We start from the raw sequence: 20,739 nt of genomic DNA on the forward strand, positions 1-20,739 counted from the left end.
TTTTTTCCCAAAGGGGATAACTATACATTTCTTGGCAATGAGCTTGAACCTATGGCTCTGGCACCAAGCATCTGTTTCTGTAAGGCCGTTTTGTAGAGTATCCACATCATTTGGGGATTCAATAATGGCTCCCAGTTTGCAGTCATCTGTTAGCCAGAGTCCCTTAGTGTTGGCCTGTACTGCAGAGAAGTAGATGCCATACAAGAGCGGTCCCAGGACAGAACCTTGAGGTACTCCACTTGTCACTTGTCTGGAGCTGGATTTGGAGTTGGCTACTTTTACAGTGTGGGTTCTGACAGTAAACCAATTGGCAACCCATTGAGTGATGTAGGGATTAATGCCCAGCTTAGACTATCTACGATTCCAGAGTGGGGGATGGTGTCAAAGGCCTTGGCAAGGTCCAGATAGGCTGTGTCGACCACCTTACCCTCGTCCATGGCTCTGGAGACTGATTTGAAGAAGTCAATCTGGTTCAGCAGACAAGATTGGCCCTTCACGAACTCAAATTGGGTGGGGTCCAGTGTTTGAAGGTTGCCAATGTCTTTGTTTATAAGTTCCATGATAATACGTTCCATGGCCTTGCAGATCAGGCTTGTCAGACTGATGGGGCGGTAGTAACCGGGATCTAAGGTAGATTCCCCCTTGTGGAGTGGGATAACTGTAGCTGTGCACCACTCAGTGGGCACGAAGCCTGAGGTGAGAATATGATTAAACATGACACTTTTTTTTGCATCAGTACATTTTTCACTGTTGTTTTTCTTCCCATATTCCTAATGTTTTATCTCTTGGTCATTTCTGCCCATAGTCCTGATTGGTGGATATCTTATTTCTGAAGTTACTTATTGGCTTATCTCCAACAGGACAGTGAGCATATCTCCAGTAAGATCTCAGTTGTTGTGTCTTTCGGCTTTTCCTGGTTAGGGGTCGCCACAGCGGAACTCCGGTCCGCTAATGATTGGTAGAAGATTTTTACACGCTGAGTTACCAGCCCTGACCCACAACCTTCAACAAAGGTATGCCCCTTCACGCATGTCTCCACAAAGATGCTTTAGCTGAGAATCGAACGGACGTCTTGCTGTGAGTCGACAACGCTACCACAGCACCACCACCGCAGTATTCCAGTAAGATCTCAGTATGTTGTTTAATTGTTAAGCTTTACTTTTATTTTGCATGAAGTGTACCAGTAAACCACTGGCATCCAAAGTGGATCTGTTTGGCTGATCGGCAAACTTCAGAGAGTCGAAGGTTGGTGGCAAAGCTTCTGGCAGTTGCTTTTTTTACTATCCTTTCAAAGCATCTCATGACATTTGAGGTTAGTGCCACCAGTCTGTAGTCATTTAAGCAAGTAAGATTGGCTTTTTTGGGCAGCGGAATTATATTAGTTACCTTGAAGTATGCTGGCACTCATTCAAGATCAAGGGAGGTATTGAAAATATCTGTAAGGATTAGGTACAGTTGGTCTGCACGTTCTCTTAATACTTTGCCCAGAATATTAGCAGGGCCTGCAGCGTTCCTGGGGTTCGCTTTCTTAAGTTGGCTTCTCACTTCTCCAGGGTTAAGTTTGAGCACTGTCTCATGCTGACCAGTGGGTAGCTTTGTAGCCCCCAGGTTGTTGTTCTCCTCTAATCTGCTATAGAATGAGTTCAGCCTGTGCAGAAAGTGAGTTATTTTATCATGCAGAGTAACTCAGCAGTGCTGCATAATCACGTAGAACTATCTGATCTGTGTTGTGATGCTCTGAAGCATACATGTGAGTGACTGCAAAAATGAAGTTCTTTGGGAGTTGGCAGAGTTATATTAATGCGTTTGCTAAATAGTGGTTGCTGGAAGTTGGACTGTTATTGGAGAATACTAGCAGAATAATACAGATGTGAAAATGAGAGGAGTATGCAAATAACTATTTTGTTTTTCTTTTCTTAGCTCACATACAAGCTAACCTTGAAGATGAACTGGTGAAGGAGGCTTTGAAAACTGTAAGGCTGCAATAATATACCTTAACTTGTTAATAGTCTGTTTTATGAAAGTATGCTTCATACAGGCATTGTTCACTGTTGGTCATATTTGCACACATTTACTATCTGAGTATTAGGACTGCAGACTGTGTATGTTGGGTGTGAAGCTTAGAGTTGTTCTCATAAGCTTTCCATATAAGCATAGGTTACTGCCATGCATTTCTATGTCTGAACTTTTAAATAAGAAATGTATAACATTGGATTTGAAAAATGTAGTAAAGGGACTAAAATAGAAACATTTTCTTGCTTTATACAGTAGTAGATGTCAGTGATTAGGAAAATACCTGTACTTGTAAATGACTGTAAATGCTATGAAATGTAGCTGGGGAAGTCTGAAGGTAAAAATCTAAGTAGTGTGCTATGCTAAAGTAATAAGATTTAAGAAATGCACTTTTTCAGTTTATCGTATCCTGTTTTGTTCCTCTGTACATGTAAAGAAGTGGCCAGGTATTTCAACATGGCCCAACTGTGTTATTCCTTTTATTTTGCATTGATGAGGAGAAGGGAACAGTAAAACAATTCACATTTGTCCTTTGTGCTGTTAATTGTAAGTCAAGGAGTTTTAAATGACTTAATCTTTTTCTTGCTGTCCAGGGGGTTGATCTGCGCCAGTACTCGAAACAGGTGGAGTTGGAGTTACAGCACATTGAACATGTTTCCATTAAGGACTGTATCCTTTTTGGTATGGGAAGAGAATGTTAAAGTAGTGCAGAATATTGATTGGGAAGTTTTGTGCCTATCTCTGACCTTTGTAACACTTGGAGCTGTACCTCTTTTTGTGTAGACTTTACAACACGTAAGTTGGCTTACTGTTACAAACACAAGCACATGTTAACTGCTTTTCCATTTTCAGACTAAAGCTCTGCATGTGTTTTTTGTTTGTTTGTTTTTAAAAAGAAATATCTTTATTAAATGATCATGTATGACACAGGCAATGTTACATTTGTACAAATAAAAACGAACCATATTGACGTAATTTTAGTTTTAAATATTGTACATCACTTGTAATCTATCCTGTCATTGTCAGTTAAAGCATTACTTAGCTCATGCATATCCTGCCTACTTTAAACCTGTTTCCTCCTCTGCATGTATTGTTCCCACAATTCCCCTTTTTTCCTATGTAATTTGCTCCTGCCCTTTAATAAAAATCCCAATTCTATTTGCTTTATCTCTGTTACTATATTCACTACTTGTAGTAGACTTGGTTTAGACTTTACCATAATTAGACTCAAGTCCTTACTATGTCAAGGCAATTCAAATTCTGTATCATGGTTCAAAAAAAATAATTTCCTTAATTACACCAATTTGTTCACCTAGTATCTCTGACAGAGCAGTCTGCAGGGAATCTTTACAGTCTGCCAACTCATTACACTCCAAGAAAATATGTTCCCATGTACCTCTTTCTTCCCCATTATACCTCCAACATTTGCTGTTTATCTGAGGAAAAATTCTTTGGAGTCTACTTGGGGTATAAAAATACCTATGTAAATACTTCAAGCAGAGATCTTAGTCTAGAATTTGTTGCATATTTGGGAGATGTACACATATCCCCCATTGTTTCTTTGTGAATTGCTTATCCAATCTCTCTTCCCAATCCTTTCTAACCTCCCGATTCTTAGTTATCATACAGTATTTTATATGTTCTACTAATTATTCCTTATTTAACGGCAACTTCTGTTCTATATTCTGTTATGTACTCTGCTAGTGCTGGTCTTTCGTCTAGGACCCCCCCCCCTATTTCTTTCTCTTTGCCTATACTCCTGATGTCAATCCTTGATGAGGATAGCAATCTCTTAACCTGCAGTCCACATATATTCTTGGTGTCTTCCTATTCTATCACCTTTCCGTGTCTACTTATTTGCTCCCAATACCTTGTTTCCTTTGCCAGTCTTATCCAGTAAGTTCCAGCCCCCTCTTGCCTATTGTCTGTGCCCCTAATTCCAGTCATCCCTATCGGCAGACTCTCCTTTCACCATTCCCATGTTGGTTTAGTTCTTAGAATCCTTTCTGCTACTTTATGAATATAGTATTCTGTATGATGATTGTTATTCTCCTAAAAGGTCTGCATCCAGAATCCCAGTCTCTTCTTGTTTTTTGAGTTTCCCCTTGTTTTATCATCTTCCCTTTCTATGTTGAATTATAGTTTTCTGCTTGTGTTATGTATAGGAGCCTTAACTGTGTTCCTCTAAAGTATCCCCTTCAAATCAGGTAATTTCAGTCTGCCCTTTTCTATTGGAAGAATCAGCTTATCTCCCTTGACTCTTTCCTTCTTCCTCATCCAGATAGAATCCTTCAGCTCTTTTTTTTTTTTTTAATTGCAATCCACAACTTCTCCTCTGGTTGATAAAAATATGCCTGACCTGTGTATAAGACTAAAGGGATTAAAAACATATTTTAAAATATATCTTGCTATCCATATCCATGTAAGAGAGCTTGCATTTTCTCAGTTTTTATATTATCTTTGTTTAGTCTCCTCCCACATATCCTTGGCTGCCACACCAGAGTAATTTCTAATCCATACTCCTAAGTACTTCATTTTATCATGTCCCCTTGAATATGGATATTGCTGAACCAATTCTTGTGTGGGTACATAATTTACCACTATTACCTTTATTTTAGCTTAATTAATTTTGTATCCTGAAAAGACTTGAAAACGGACTCAAAATGTTCAACTACACTGTAATGTCCCTTTCTTTTTTGTCAGGTATAAAATTATGTCATCTGTAAACAGAGCCAGGTTTCTTGATTACTGTATGAATTATAAGGGGAAAGAGGGCACCCCTGTCTGGTTTCTCTGCTGAAGCAGAAAGTATCAGAGAGGACCCCACCCACTTTTAATTTTCGCCTCCGATCCCTCATATGACCTCCTATTCAACCTTATAATTTTAGCAGGGAATGCAAATGCGTCCATAGCCCTGCTCATAAAGTCCCAGCTTACTCTGTCACATGTTTTCTCTGCATCAAGACCCACCAACAACAGTGGTATTTTCTTACATTCTGCATCCCTCTGGATCATCAGTGTTCTGCTAATGTTTTTAAATGTTTGTCTCCCCTCCACAAAACCACATTGATCCATATATATAAATGTTGGCGTCAAATGTGCCATTCTTTTAGCCATTATAATAAACACTTTATAGTTTATTGTATAGTATTGAAATGGGCCTTTATGAGGGCGGCCACGGTGGTGCAGTGGTTAGCATTGCTGCCTCACAGCAAGAGGTTCTCTGGTTCGATCCTCGGCTGGGGTGCCTTCTGTGCGGAGTCTGCATGTCCTCCCTGTGGTCGCGTGGGTTTCCTCCGGGTGCTCCGGTTTCCTCCCACATCCCAAAGACATGCTGCAGGTGGATTGGACACTCTAAATTGGCCCTAGGTGTGCGTGTGAGTGTGCCTTCTGTGGAAGGTTGGGCGCCGGGCTGGCATCTCGACACTGTAAAACTCCACTGCCATTCAATGTGCGGACAAGGTGATCCGCTGTGGCGACCCCTAACCGGGAAAAGCCGAAAGAAGAAGAAGAAGATTTATGAAGCTGGCTCTGATGGATTTTTACCCTTTTAGTTATTACGGCTACCACCAAACTTCCACAGGATTACCATCTATTCCTGGTGACCTTTCTGTGGATTGGTTATACGTCATCATTTTTATCTCTTCTCCTGCTATCCTAACATTTAGTAATTGAGCCTCATCTCGCTCTAACCTTGACATATTTAATTCTTTCGTAAACATTTCCATGTGTACCTTTTCTTGATTATATTTCTCTGCCTTATACAGACTTTCATAGAATTTCCAAAATATTTCTAATACTTCTACAGGATACCTTGTTATCTTCGTTTTTATAGGCACCCTATGCTTGGCGACAGCCCTCTCTACTTTCTGTTGCCTGAGTCATTGTGCTAAAAGTTTTTGTGCTCTAGCATTATTAGCAAAAAACATTTGCTTAACAGCAATCTTTCTAAACTTCTGCATGCTGTCATATTAATCCCTTATTTTCTGTTTAGCATTCTGCAGTTGCTTTTCTTCTTGTTCTGTGGGATTCCTCCTATTTTGCAATACTTTAACATTTGCCAGTCCCTCTAAATAATTCTTGTACTTCTTAACAATATCTCCATTTCTTTTATTTCCACCCTGTTTTTAAACTCCACTCTAATTTTTGTCCCACTCCCTAGCTATAGTTTCAGAAGAAATTTCTATTTTCTCTAATAGCTCTTGAATAATTTCCACTTACCGTTCCTTAAATTCCATGCTTTTTCAACAGATAGGTGATAAAGTGCCAATTTTTATGTTAGTTTTTATTGGTGCATGATCTGAAGTAGTTATTGGGTGCATATCAAGATGTTCAGTTAAATGCACATCTATCCTCCCCTCCTCAACCCACTCCCTTTTGCAGTTAAATGCACATGATCCTGTGAAATATAAATTCTATGTAGCCTAGCCCAGTTTTTTTATCTTGGGGAATAATATGTAAATTCACTCCAAACTCCTAGTACTGCATTCACATCTTCCAAGCCAAGTATTTTCATAACTTTCTTCAAAAATATACCCTCCTTTGTTATATTTTCTTTTCTGGGCCCCCAGATGCATCTTTACTGTTGCAAACCAAATTCCAGTCCCCACTTATAAGTAATGTTCTTTGCTGAAAGCTGATTATTTCTCCCAGAATTATGTTAAGCTCCATTGTAGCAGGTGTAGGTGGAATATAAATGCATGCCATTGTAATCCTCCTTCCTTGCCAGTAGCCTCTCTAGTACTACAAATCTACCATTTTTGTTTCTCTCTCTTTTTTTTTTTTTTAATTCTCTTCTATCATTATCTGAGCTCTTCTTGCAATTAATATAAGTACTCCTCTTTTCCTTTGCCCCAGGTATTCCACTGAATAACCATCCTGAAAAACCTTTCTTTATCATTCACATGTTCTGTTCTGTTCCTTCCAGGTGTGTGTCCTGTAGCTATTTGTACTCTAGCACTCTACATTTTTTAATATAGTTCGCTACTCTTTCTTTGTTTTTTTTTTGTATTTATCTTTGAGACCCATTAACGTTTAAACACAGTATAGAAAGCATCATTATATTCCCACCTTTTATGTATAATTTTTTCTGTTAAATAATTAGTTCCAGCTTTTGTAGTGCATGCGTATACTATTTGGCAGGTTGGTCTTTTATGCAGTTGTTTCTTGTCATATCCGTTTGAGCGTATTTGACATCTTGGAAAACTTTGTTTTATTGAAAGCCATTAAACAAAAAACAAGTACCCCCCCCCAAAAAAAGCCCTATTAACTTAATAATAATAACACACAAAACTATGTATATCTTCAGATATTGAAGTTTTACCCTCCTAATAGGAACAGGTGTTCCAAATTGACAGCCCCACTCACAAACTTGAGGAAACCTAAAAGAAAGGTTATCCTTGGTAAGACACATGGTACAGCCTGAGGTTCTATTGAATGCTGTTGAGTTTTGTTTTATCTTTATAGCTTACAAGCGTTTTTTGCCACACGGTACATGACTTCATCAGATGCGGAACTGGAATTAAATTAAAATATCCTTAAACTGCATAATCATGTTAACATATCCAGTGTTTACATTGTTTGTTTATGTATTTTATTTTAAATTACATTTTAAATTATGTTCGTATTTAGATATTCAAAGTTTTTATATATGGAATTTTACTGAATGGATATGTTTTTAACATGATTATGCAGTTTGTATAAGGATATTTTAATTTATTTAATTCCAGTTCTGCATCTGATGAAGTCATGTAATGAGTGATGAAAAACGCTTGAGTGTTTGTCAACGTTTTATGGTCTTTCTTTACTGTGTTGCCTGCTATTAAACGTATTTTGAATTGTCCGGAATCTCCTGGCCTGGACATTTTCTTTGGATTATTTGTATGTATTTTGCCTCGGAGTGCTGTTTTTGTGGATTATTTGTGCTTTTTATGGCATGGAGGAAGATTCTGAAGTTGCTGCTGCTACTACTATGAGAAGTAGAGAAGAAGCAGGACAACTGAGGAAATGTATTGGTCAGTTGACCCAGCTGATTGACTTGATACCCATTAGCCAATCAATTGTTGAGTTCATAGGCAAGGCCCAAAGAGGGTGGGACAATGATAAGAGGAGAGCCGAACTCTGGAAAATGGAGTGAGTGTAATGGTGGAAACAACGGGTCTGGCATGGATGGATTCAATTCTTCAGCTGGTCAGAAAGAGATGGGGTTTTTGAATACACCAGCCATTTTGAGAAATGGAGAGACTCGTAATAATGAAGCATCTGGACTACCACCTGGTCAAGGTACACGGACATATTCTGAAGTGACTGGAACCAATGGACTTGAATTAAATGACTGGCTACAAGTCAGTTTTTCAAATAAATTTAAAAACGATGCTGGTAAAGCTTTACCTGTTACTGAGTGTTACAGTAGTAAGCTCGAGCAACTTTCTAAATTAATGTTAAAATTTAGAACTCTTGAGATAGAAAATGCTTATTTAAAATGCTGCATTAATCAGGAAATTGTACCTAAAGGTTTGCGTGTTTACAAATTTCCTAATAATGTGGTAGAAGGAAGTATCTATCATAAAGAATTGTTAGAGATATTTAATAAATGCGGACTGGATGTTTTAATAGTTATGATTAAAGAAAATGATAGGGTGAAAGATGAAATTAATAAAGATATAGATATCTTGAATGATTTTATTAAAAAAAAAACAAATTTTTACTATAGACACTGAAAAAGATAAATATTACCAAATTAGAAATAGCATTGATGCAAAATGTGATTATGTGGTTCATAGAAAATTGAGAAAGCTGGAGAGGGATGTAAATGAATACCGGAACAACTTGAGCTACCCTAGACCGAAAAATAAAAGGTTTAATGTCCAACAGTGTGTGGAGACTAATTGTGGTAACTATATATAATGGAGAAGATAGGGAGACTACCTGTGTGGGGGGAAATGTGGATGATTTGGATGACTTTGACGAACAGCCATCTCTATGTAGGTCTGAGAGAATTAGAAATGGTGGGAATAATCAAAATTATAAGCAAAATCAAAATTTTCAGTGGAGGGGGGGAGATATTGAATCAAATGATTTTGAATGAGACCCTCCCTACCTCGACAATTAAGGATGTTACTTGTGTCTTTCGGCTTTTCCTTGTTAGGGGTCGCCACAGCGGAACTCCGGTCCGCTAATGATTGGCAGTAGATTTTTAAGTGCCGAGTTGCTGGCCCTGATGCACAACTTCAACGAAGGTATGCCGGCCCTGACGCACAACCTTTAACAAAGGTACGCCCATTCACGCATGTCTCCACACAGAAGACGCTCTAGCTGAGAATCGAACAGGACAACGTCTTACTGTGAGGCGACAACGCTACCGCAGCACCACAATCACAGTGTAATTATTAAGGATGTTACTAATTACTTTAAATTCACCATGAGTGGGTTTACCGTTTATAACTATAGTGCTGTTAAACTTGAAGAACACTTCAGTTTGTTATCTAAGGGATAAAAATGAAAGCCACTAAGGTAGACCAAAAAGCGATGCTTCCAAATAGCGTACACAGTATTTTATTTGTCCGCCAGAAAACACTTCTTCAGAATGAAAAAACACAGTAAAAACCACATTTAAATACAGCAATCAATTAATTAATGCTAATTAGACTAATAAAACAAAAATGTTGTAACAATTACCTAAAACAGTTACTTAAAAAAGAGGGAAACTACTTTCTTTTTATCAGTAATATATAACTTACGATGTTTTAAAAAACATTTACCATTAATACATTCATTTAACCCAGGTGGCTTATCAGATTTCAATTTTATTTGCCAGGTTGCTTCTCTTTGTTCTAAATAGTTCTTAAGATCCCCTCCCCTAGGATCAATAGGACAAACTTCTAAAACAGTAAACAAAAATTTTTTGTAAGAGGGACAATCAATGGAATGCTTATACAAGGCATTGGTGATATCTTTATGTTTGATAGCATAGTTATGTTCTTTAATACGTGTACTGAGTTTCCTGGTAGTCATCCCTACGTAAAACGCAGGACACCCAGAACAAAAAGAAATATAAACAACGTTGGTAGCATTACAATTGACTAAGCCAGGTACTTCAATGGTGTAAGTAATGGAACAAACAGCTATATAGGGACTAACTAGAATAAATCTACAGGCAGTACATTCATGACAACAGTGCATGCCACGTTTGGTAGATAAAACATTGTTAACTGGTTTTTTATCCTTTTCCAAAATGTTTTTCAAATTGTATTCATTACGGAAAACACATTTCGGTTTGTCACCCAAAACGTTGAATATTTCAGGATTACCCTTGATAATTTTCCAATTGTTCTCCAAAATGGAGAACAAGTCCCTACTATCTGCACTCATTTCAAAAGAACATGTTACAGTAGATTGAACTGAACTAGTGCAATGTGGAAAACCTAAACCATTGATGTTATTGAGTGAACAAGTTAAAATGGGAGGAAAATCTGTATAGCGTCTGTCAAAAATTCCTTTGGCTGTATTAACTAAAAAAGAGATGTCATAACCTCTCTTAGAGAATAGATCGATAATAAAATCAACTTCAATAACCAAGTCATCATCCCTGGTGGTCATTCGACTCGCCCGTATAAATTGCCCCTTGGGAATATTGTTTATCATGTACTTTGGATGTCCACTAGAGTAATGTAGATACCCATTTGTAAAGGTGTCTTTGCGATGTATGTTACTTTGAAATTGACATCCGATGGAATCCCACCATAAATGAATATCTAAAAAATTGATGGCAGATCCAACATCCCCTTTAGTAAACTTCAAGTACTTGGAGAATGAATTTACAAAACCCATAAATTGATCCACTATATCAGATCCGCCTTCCAGAATAAAAACCAAATCGTCGATAAATCGACAATAAAATTTAACTTGAAATTTTTCTTTTAATGATGGTATTATTTCACTTTCCCACCAGGCCATAACGATGTTAGCGTATGCCGGAGCAGCTGGAGAACCCATCGCTACACCTTTGCTCTGTTTGTAATATTGGTCACCGAACAAAAAGAAATTATTATCTAATATAATTTCAAGAAACAAACAAATGGTGTTAATAGTAGAAGTAGAAAAGATGTGTTTCTGGCATAAAAAACTGCGAACTGCATCTACTCCATCTTCATGGGGAATGCAGGTATAGAGAGACACTACATCAATAGTGAAAATTGTGTGTCTTTTAACATCAAAAGAGAAAGTATTCAAAAAATCCCGTAGTTTACTGAGAAAATGCCAGGAATCCTTAACATAGGATGGTTGAGCTTCCAACAAAGGTCCTAACATAGAATCAATGATTAAGGCAACACCTTCTGTAGCTGAATGGGGAGAGGAAACAATAGGCCTGAAAGGAGGGTCTGATATATTTTTATGGGTTTTCGGAATTCTGAAAATGACACCAATTTTTGGTTCAGAAATTACACAAAAGTCGTATAGTTCAAAAGCAATTTCCCCAGACATAAGACAGTCTTATAGGAAAGAATGTATCCTTCTAAACTGACGCTGTATAAAATATAGAGGAACCTGTTCATATTCAGCACGGTTATTCAATAAACCCAACATACACTTTTTATAATTTTCCTGGGTCATAATAACAATGTTAGACCCTTTATCGCTTTTCATAAATCTTATTTTTTCAGTCAATTTTTGTAAATCGAACAAAGCAGATTTTTCAATGGTGGTTAAATTATAATTCATGTGTGAGTTCTTCGTAGTTAAATGATTATTAACGTCTTGAATACATTGTTCTTGAAATATTCTTAAGGTCTGATGTAAGGTAGGATTATAAGTAGAGGGTTTAACAAGACATTTGTCATTTTGATGTATATTATTCAACAAATAAGTCAAATTTAACCTTCTGGTAAACTTCATAATATCTACAACTGTTTTACAATAATTACCCCGGTGAGAAGGCACAAAATTCAAACCAAGCTTTAAAACTCTCAATTGAGCTTCAGAAAAAACATGATCTGTTAAATTTATAATGTTAAACAAGTCCAAGTCCCCGCTTATGCTTCCTCCCCTGAGGACGTTGACCCCAAAAAAGTCAGACTGCGCGTGAAAACAGTCTTCTTGTGGTAGTTTCCCTGGTTTCTTTTAGAAACAACAGCAGGTCCAGAATCAGATGTCAAATTACAACCTGTACCGTCAGTGACAACGGCACTAACGGGGTTGTCAACAACAGGACTGTCGTCAGAAGTATCATTATTAGTGACTATCTTTCCTGAATTGTTGTTAACAGAAGTAGTTGCAAAAGTGTCAGAATTGCGAATCAAATTACTTCCGTTAGATGGTCGTACAAAAGACCCGTTTGGCAACCTATCTTTAAAAGTTAAAGTTTTGTTTCCAGTAGTAATAGAATCAATAACTGTATTATAAGGTTTTTTATTATAAGAAAAAGTAGAACCACGTTTATCTTTTAAAACAGGATTTTTTGTATTGTTAGCAAAATGGTTAAAGGCAGTCCTGCTTTTAAATAAAGATAAATCGCGGGATATTTTTTGCTGTTTACGAACAGTCACTTCTTTTGAGTGTTTCTCTAACTCACTAGAAAATTGATGCATTAAAGTATCAAACTTCTGTAAAGATAAAGCAGTCTTTAAATGTTGTTCGAGGTCAGTGATTTCTTTTTTCAAGTCTGTCATCTTTTGTTTATTGTTATCAATTAATAACCTCAAAAAACAAATCCCGGACTCGGTGAAGAAATTCACTAAATGTTGAAAAAACGGGCTATTTGCATTCACTCCATTCGGACACTTGAAAAACATTAAACCCTTCGGTATAATGTTTAACTCTATGCATCGCATAAAATAACAGTTCTCAATGTTAATAGATCTATACCTTTTCAAAAGACGCAGTAAATGTTCTTGTTGTGCCCCAAAAAAAATCTTCATGTACTTCCTTCTGAAGTTGAATATTACCTCCAAAAGGGTTTTCCGACAAGGTAAGCAGTTCATCTATAGTGGACCCACTTGAATCGTTGCCGCGTAAATGCATACTTTCACCACAGGGAGCGACGTCATCATTGGCCGCTTCAGCATCTACCATACCGCCCAAATCGATCACTGTGTCCATTTCTTCATAGAGGTCCCCTGGCGAACTTGAACCATGATTTATAGGCTTGCACCTCCTCTTAGTAGCATTTTCAACAAGGAACTTTAGAGAACTTTTAATGTCAATCAATGTAGAAACAAACAGATTATTCAAACTGTTCAAATTGCCGTCACCGTTGGTAGGTGTAGGATGAATCGTAACATTCATCAGTGGATCTTCTCCTACCTCAGTCATGGCACCACACAATAACCAATAAATAAAAGCAACCAAAAACCAATAAAAATGAAAGCCACTAAGGTAGACCAAAAAGCGATGCTTCCAAATAGCGTACACAGTATTTTATTTGTCCGCTTTCGTAAAACACTTCTTCAGAATGAAAAAACACAGTAAAAACCACATTTAAATACAGCAATCAATTAATTAATGCTAATTAGATTAATAAAACAAAAATGTTGTAACAATTACCTAAAACAGTTACTTAAAAAAGAGGGAAACTACTTTCTTTGGTTGCTTTTATTTATTTGTTATCTAAGGGCTTGAAGTACATACCTATGAAGAAAGGCGATATAGCTAAAACACTTCTTGAAGTTAAGATGTTTTTGAGGAAAATAAATCTAGGCTTAATTTTAACTCATGACCATAACTTTACCCCTACACCATTTACAAGAAAAAGTATAATCAATCCACCGCTTCACCCTCAATTAAAGAATTTTGAGAGAACACTTGAGAGAGAAATCTGAGAAAGTTTTGAACATGTGAACTTTAGAAGTAATTTAACTGAAAAAGAAAGGAAAGTGTTATTTTAACTAAGAAATGATAGGCAAATCAGAGTGATGAAGCCAGATAAGGGTGCGGGTATGGTTTTGATGGATGGTTTATTATATGAGGGAAAAATGAATGATAAGAATTCAACTAAATATGCTATAGTATCAAAAAAATGAGATTAATATTGGTTACAGCAACATAAATTTAGCCCTTAATGACATTACTGGAGGGTCTGATTGACCAAAAGGTGTTTAATTATTTGATGGTAGATAAGCCAAGAATTCCTTCAGTTTTTGGTATTCCCAAAAAAAAACACAGGAATGAGTTGGAACCCCCTCTTAGATTAATTGTTTCTGCGGAAGGTTCTAAGACTCTACCCTTAGCCAAATATGTAGATGGTAATTTTTAGAAAAAACTTTGGCTTAAGAGGAAAAATATCTTAAGAGATTCATGGGACCTACTCAGAGAAATAAATAAAATTATAGTGATGCTATTACTTTTATAACTGTTGATGTAGTTGACCTATTTACAAGTATTCCCCATGCAGAAGGATTACAACTTTTTAGAGCAGGTATTATTTGAGGACAATGAAATAAAACTGAGGATGAGGTTGGTGTGTAAGTTTGATGGAGTTGGTTTTAAAATATAACTATTTGTTTTTTAAAGGTGAATTTTCCATCAGACTAAGGGTATAGCAATGGGGGCTGCTTGCACCCTCACATACGCCAACCTTGTCTTGGCTAAATGGAAAGAAAAATATATATTGAATTCTATTTACAAGGTCTCCTGGTACTTGTATAAGCAGTTTTTGGATGATATATGCAACTTTTGGGTGGGTCAAGTTAATTTAATTAATGAATATTTTGATTTTCTTAAGAACTCTGTGCCTTTTTTGGATTTTACTTGGAATTTGTGTCAAGACAGGGTATAATACTTGGATAAGAAGGACGGAGGTTTTCATTCCATTTTTTTTTTAGGAAATCCACTTATTCTGACTCTTTTCTGCACTTAAATAGTGCCCACCCTTTTCACTATAAGAAAAATATTGTTAAAGGATAGTTTATAAGGGCAAGTCGCATGACGTCAGAAGACGGTGAATTTGAATTAGAACTGGATTTCCTTGTTAATTTGTTCAGTGACAGAGGTTACCCCTTGGAAATGTTAAGTGAAGTAAGAAAAGAGGTTAGCATAGGAAGAAAAGATAAATTCAAATCCATCCTAGGAGAGATGATTGGCACAAATAATAATAATGGCCAGAGTGTTAGTTGTAACAATCATAATGGCACTTATGATTTCAATAAGGCTATGATTTTAGAATTTAATGCAGTCCTAAAGTTACTAGGAGAATTGTTGAAAAGGAATGGAAACAAATTACAGGATTCTCTAACCTCAAAGGTTTACTCCCCCAAAACCTTAAATTTGTCTATAAAAACTCTATGAATTTGAAGCGTTTGCTTGAGAACGGGGAACATAACACAAATAGACAGAAGGTAGGGACTTGTAAATGTGGACGTTGTGTCCAGTGTAAGTATATTAATAGAGATTAAATTTTCTTGGCTAGTAGAAATAAAAAATATATATAGTAAAGGATATTTTAATTGTGAGTCATATGGATTCATTTACCTTGCCTTGTGTGGATCTTGTGATTCCTTTTACATTGGCAAGACTGAGCGGAAGCTCAAGAGAAGAATTTTTGAACATTTATATGATGTCCAAAATAAAAAAGAAACCAATGCTTTGTATAAGCACACTTTGGAGTGTCCCCAAGCTAAACTTTCTTTATTTGTATTAGAGGGAGTTATGAAAGAAATTAGAGGGGGTCTTTGGGAAGAGAAAATCGAATATAAAGAATTATGGTGGCCACTGACTTTAGAGGCATCATCCCTTCCTGGTTTAAATGATGATCTTTCCATTACATCCCTATTAAAAATGAGAGCTGCTAAGCTACAAGGTTTTTTAAGTAATCTTGAAGCAGTTCCATTAGAGTGCACAGATTTTATATACTTCACATTGTTTGATAAAGGGTCTTTTGCACTCATGAGTTTTAAAACTTTTTTTATGAATTAGGGACATTGTCATTTTTCGCCACTAGATGGAGTGTTTACATTGTTTATGTATTTTATTTTAAATTACATTTTAAATTATGTTTGTATTTAGATATTCAAATTTTTATATTGGATTAACTTTTACTGAAAGTATGAATGTTTCTAGTTTCAAATGGTTTTAATGGAATTTTACTGAATGGATATATTTTTACATGATTATGCAGTTTATTTAAGGATATTTTAATTTATTTAATTCCAGTTCCGCATCTGATGAAGTCATGTACTGAGTGATGAAAAACGCTTGTGAGCTTTTGTCAGTGTTTTTATGGACTTACTGTACTGTGTTGCCTGCTATTAAACATATTTTGAACTGTCCGGAATCTCCTGGCCTGGGCATTTTCTTTGGATTATTTGTGTGTATTTTGCCTCGGAGTGCCGATTTTGTGGATTATTTATCTTTATAGCTCTTTTAGCTGGGAAAATACTTGAGTGCTTTTAGTAAGCATTTTCTCCAAGCCATTTCTCTTTATTAGATTGCCTCCTAGAGACATGAGAACCAGACAAAACTGCCAAGCATACATTTGTTTACTAGAAAACATTGCAATAGTCAATATTCTTTCATTTATTTGCTCTCTGTTAAAACCTGTTACTAGATTAAGCGAAGGACCTTAACCCAGTCATTCCCCTATACAAGAATGAGAAAAAGCACACTATTTTTTTGTCATGCTTTTTTATCCAGATTTTTTTCTTCTGCCATTTTTCACATTGCATTACCTACATTTCTTAAAACTGAACCAGTTGAAAACAGAGAGAAGGGAGAAAGGAAAAAAAAACAGAAGCACCTATTTACATTAGTATCCCCTTCCTCCCCTCTCCAAAGTATTTTTCTGAAGATTAGTGACACAAAGTAAGGCAGGTACTTTAGAGTCCCCTACAAGTTTAACAAAGTCCAAAAAAGGTCCGGTATTTCCAGATTTTCTTATTGCGTCATGTTTCGCAAATGTAATTATTGCTTTGTAATAAACATTTGTCAATGTCCACGTTAGTTTTATTCCTGTTCATCTCCATCTCCCAAATCCTGTCTGTTTTATTTCCAACCTACTCTTGATTTTTCTAGTCGGCTCTTGTGTTTTCTTCTTTCTAACAAGCATTTTCTACGAAAATAGTGGAAAAGGTTTCATGGGCACAGTCTGTGGTGTTTCACAGCTCACTTTTTTGTTGGGCAAGCTTCTGTATTTCCTCCTTTAGCATGTACTTCATCAAAAATGATTTTGACCCTCTAGGGAAAATATTTTGATGCTGAATCTCATTCCTGCTTCTTAACATTCTGTAAACAATGGAATAAATGTATTCCTCTTCTGCTTCTGCCTGGTGTACAATTAGTAGTCATTCTGCACAAGTACTCTGCTGCCTCCCACTTTTAGTACTTTGTCCTTCTGCCACAGTTTTGTCAGAATCAGCTGCTTCTGCTGGTAAGATTTCATCTTTGCTATTAAAGGTCTAGGTTGCTTTCTCATAGCCAGGTTTGGAGCATATACACAATGTGCCCTTTCAGTTAACTGTTCCTGTTATGGAATACCAGTCCAATTGCTTATTCGTGCTTTCATAAAATTAATAGTTGTTCCTTCCAATTTCTCTGAAACAATAGAAAATCTCTGGTTTTCCCTACATGCTTTGTCCTCCAATTCTGTTTTTTGAAACGTCTCTTCTTGTGCAGTCTCGTATTCAGCCAACCTTTTCTTTATTTTGACTTCTGAGTTTTGCAGTTTTGTCATGTTACCTGGATATCTGTTTAAAGCTTCGTCCATTTTTTCCAGCGTTTTGTTTGTTGTGGACATACTCCACCAGTGTGTGTTGTTTATTGGGTCTGTGTGCAGTTGCCTTATACTTTCCTGTAGGTTACTGGAAGTGAGGTCTGGAGCTTACATTGCTCTTTGCTGAACAGCTGCAGTACTTTTTCCAGTCAGTGTTTTTTCATCACCTTTTGTAGCTGATTTTCTTTCAAGTCCTCTGTGTTTCTTTTTCCTGGCATCCACGCAGTGCACGTAATATCCAGTTGCTGAAATTTACCCAGAAATTTAGGTCCACTGGTTTTCCCTGCTACATTTCTGTTTTCACACTGGGAGAGCTAGAATTAACCCATTACTCAATGTGCAGCCATCTTGGAAGCAGATCCAGCTCTGCATTTGTTTTTTCCCCTATTTCATAATTCCATACTGGTCTTTTAAGTTGTTCTTGGGACAGAGCTGCCTCTGCTTTGTCTCATTCCATAATTAAATGTTTTTAATGTTTTCATGTTACAACTGTCTTGTATGCTCGTTTGTCTGTCTTGAATCCCATTATCAGCATAGCCTGTGCTTTGATTTTTATTTTTTTTTTGTTCTAATGCATTTCATAACCTGGTGTGTACTGTTGTTTGTCATTGTCTATCTGAATTTGATCTTCTGTTGTCTATTGTACTCATTTTTAGCTTTCTTAACTATCTGATCACTCCATAGATATCAAGGAAAGCCAGAACATTGCATCTCTGCATAATCAAATCACAGCATGTGATGAAATCCTTGAGGTAAGGGACAAGAAGTGGCAAGATGGGTGAATAAAATTATAGGCCTGAATGTTTTTAGGTTTGATCAAGTGTGTATATATGGAGCACCGTTAATAGGAACCCACTGAAATTAACTCCTTCCTTAAAAAATCGAAGGCCTGTTTTTTTTTCCCCAGTGTATGTTGTAGCCATGATGTTACTCATTTTTGCAGCAAAACCAATACTTAGTTAAAATAACACACTCTTTATACTTGGTGACAGTAATGCAGTGCATCGTGCAAAAGCCTAATTCACTGAAAGGCGCACACAGCATTCCATTTTGACAGTTGCATGTGACCTTACTAAAGAGTTGTAATTGCCTATGAGTAATACAGGACATTTTTCAACAAAAGTCATGTACCTTAAATTTTTTTTAAGTTAAGCTGTGATTATTTCAGTTGTGTAATAAACTGCAGCCATAAAAGGAAAAGTATGTTATTCAGCTGTTTGTATGCTAGTTTTTTTATGTTATTGGATTTCTGGCTCTTGAATGTGCCATGCTTTATTGGTGTGTAGTTAGAGAATCATATCTTCTCCAAAAAAAGTAGAATCTAGAACTTTTAAAAATGCCATTCACATATAGAGAAAAGTTACTTTAGTAAACATTTTGTAGGTTCATGCAGGTAATTTGTCAAACTTATTTCATTCTGAGCTGGTTAGACCTAATATGTAAAAGTTGAGGCTATAAAATGCCAACTTATTCTCTGTGTTTGGATTATTTTGACAGTAATGTGGAGAGAGTTTTTGTTATATGAAATGGCATACATGTAGTGTTTTAGCTGCTCATTCATGCCTGTGAGTCAACTGTGTAGCTAGCTTTGGAGGGGCAAAGTTTGTGGCAGTAAAATTGTGTGTGGGTGTTTGTGATGTCTGTCTGATATGCAGACTAGCTATGCAAAGGACTAATTGGTAGGGAGTAGTATTTCCTATTTCTCATGGTTATATGACGCTAGCTTAGGAAGTTATGCTTTGGAATTATGGGTAGTTGGCTAGCTGCTGTCTGCTGTCAGTCTGGGGACTGCTTTTCTGATACAATTTGGGCTAACTGGCTCGTTGCCAGTCTTTTTTTTAAATTTATTTGTTTAGTAATAGCTAATGCCTGTTATTTTGATTGGATTAATTTCTTGCTATTCCAAATGCACTATATTTTCTTAATGCTAGATGATGTTCGACAATATGCAGTATTTCAAAGGTGTATCTTAGGGAGTGGCTTCATTTTGTTAAATTCAGTTATTTTACAACTGCCTAAGTGAGGGCAGCAAGACTGTGTAACTGATAAGAACTCCGCAGAAGTTACTCCTTTAAGTCAGACACTGGGATCCCTGATGCCTGCATGTTTTGGAGTAGGCATCCGTTTCAAGGAAAACTCCACCTGAGAACTAAAAAAGTATATTTTTTCACTCTACCTTTGTTTTCTGAGCTATTTTAATACCTCACAACTACTCTGCTTCTTATAGAATATTAATATGTTTTCTGCAAAAATGGCTGCTGATGGGGCTTGACATAGCCCAGCACCAACTTATGAACCTATCTGCCCGAAGGCATATATTATCCCAGCCACGTTGTGCGGTATTCACCACCCCTTTAGTAGTTCCCTAGACCCTTGTACTAGCAGCTGGTATCCTTGGCCCCTATCTAGTAGTGCTGTTGGTGTAATCCCCGGTGTGAACTTTCTGTTACCCATCCACTCATCAAGGTTCCTCTTGAAGAGTGATAGTGAGGGGCTCTGTCTTATGTAGATCGGGACCCTGTTCCATAGTAAGGGAAGTCTCTGCGAAGGGAATCTATCCCTCCAGCATGTTCTATTCATTGTTGTGTTGAGGTTTATATCCCTAGAACGTGTAGCTCGAGTAGATTTGGTTTTGCTAAGGTGGAGGATGTTCAACAATTCTGGGTTGGACATGGCTCTGTACGTTAAACATGTCAATGTGATCTTGTTTTTCTTCAAGCCTTTCTCTTTCCCATAATCCATTTCAAGTTTGCTTTATATGAGTCATGGTAGACATAAGGAAGTAGTGGTTTATTTCCATGCCTATGATAAATAATGGGATTAATGTCAGTCACTGCCTTCTTATATGCTTTCTGTGACAGGCCTGCTTCTTTTATTTCCTGAATGGCCCTTGTTTGTGTGGATCTCAAAGGCTTGTTTCATGGTATTCTAAGGAGTTATACAGCTGCAACCAAAAATTAGCTAAATGGCAGGCTCTTGTTAAAAGTATCTTTTTGTAATCCAAGATGAATTGTCAGTACCCTCCC

General features: G+C 36.7%; 1 protein-coding gene across 1 annotated transcript in view; it reads left to right on the forward strand.

Moving 5' to 3' along the window:
• The window catches only part of VPS52 (VPS52 subunit of GARP complex), a 449,815-nt gene that overhangs the window by 111,133 nt on the left and 317,943 nt on the right, over positions 1–20,739 (forward strand). The window contains exons 3-5 of the mRNA XM_044083563.1: positions 1,921–1,973; positions 2,607–2,682; positions 18,398–18,465. Coding sequence (XP_043939498.1) covers positions 1,921–1,973; positions 2,607–2,682; positions 18,398–18,465 — 197 coding nt within the window. The remainder of the gene's footprint in view (positions 1–1,920; positions 1,974–2,606; positions 2,683–18,397; positions 18,466–20,739) is intronic.

The sequence above is a fragment of the Protopterus annectens genome, chromosome 9.part0, assembly GCF_019279795.1.
Source record: "Protopterus annectens isolate FY-2018-M chromosome 9.part0, PAN1.0, whole genome shotgun sequence".
NCBI lineage: Eukaryota > Metazoa > Chordata > Ceratodontiformes > Protopteridae > Protopterus > Protopterus annectens.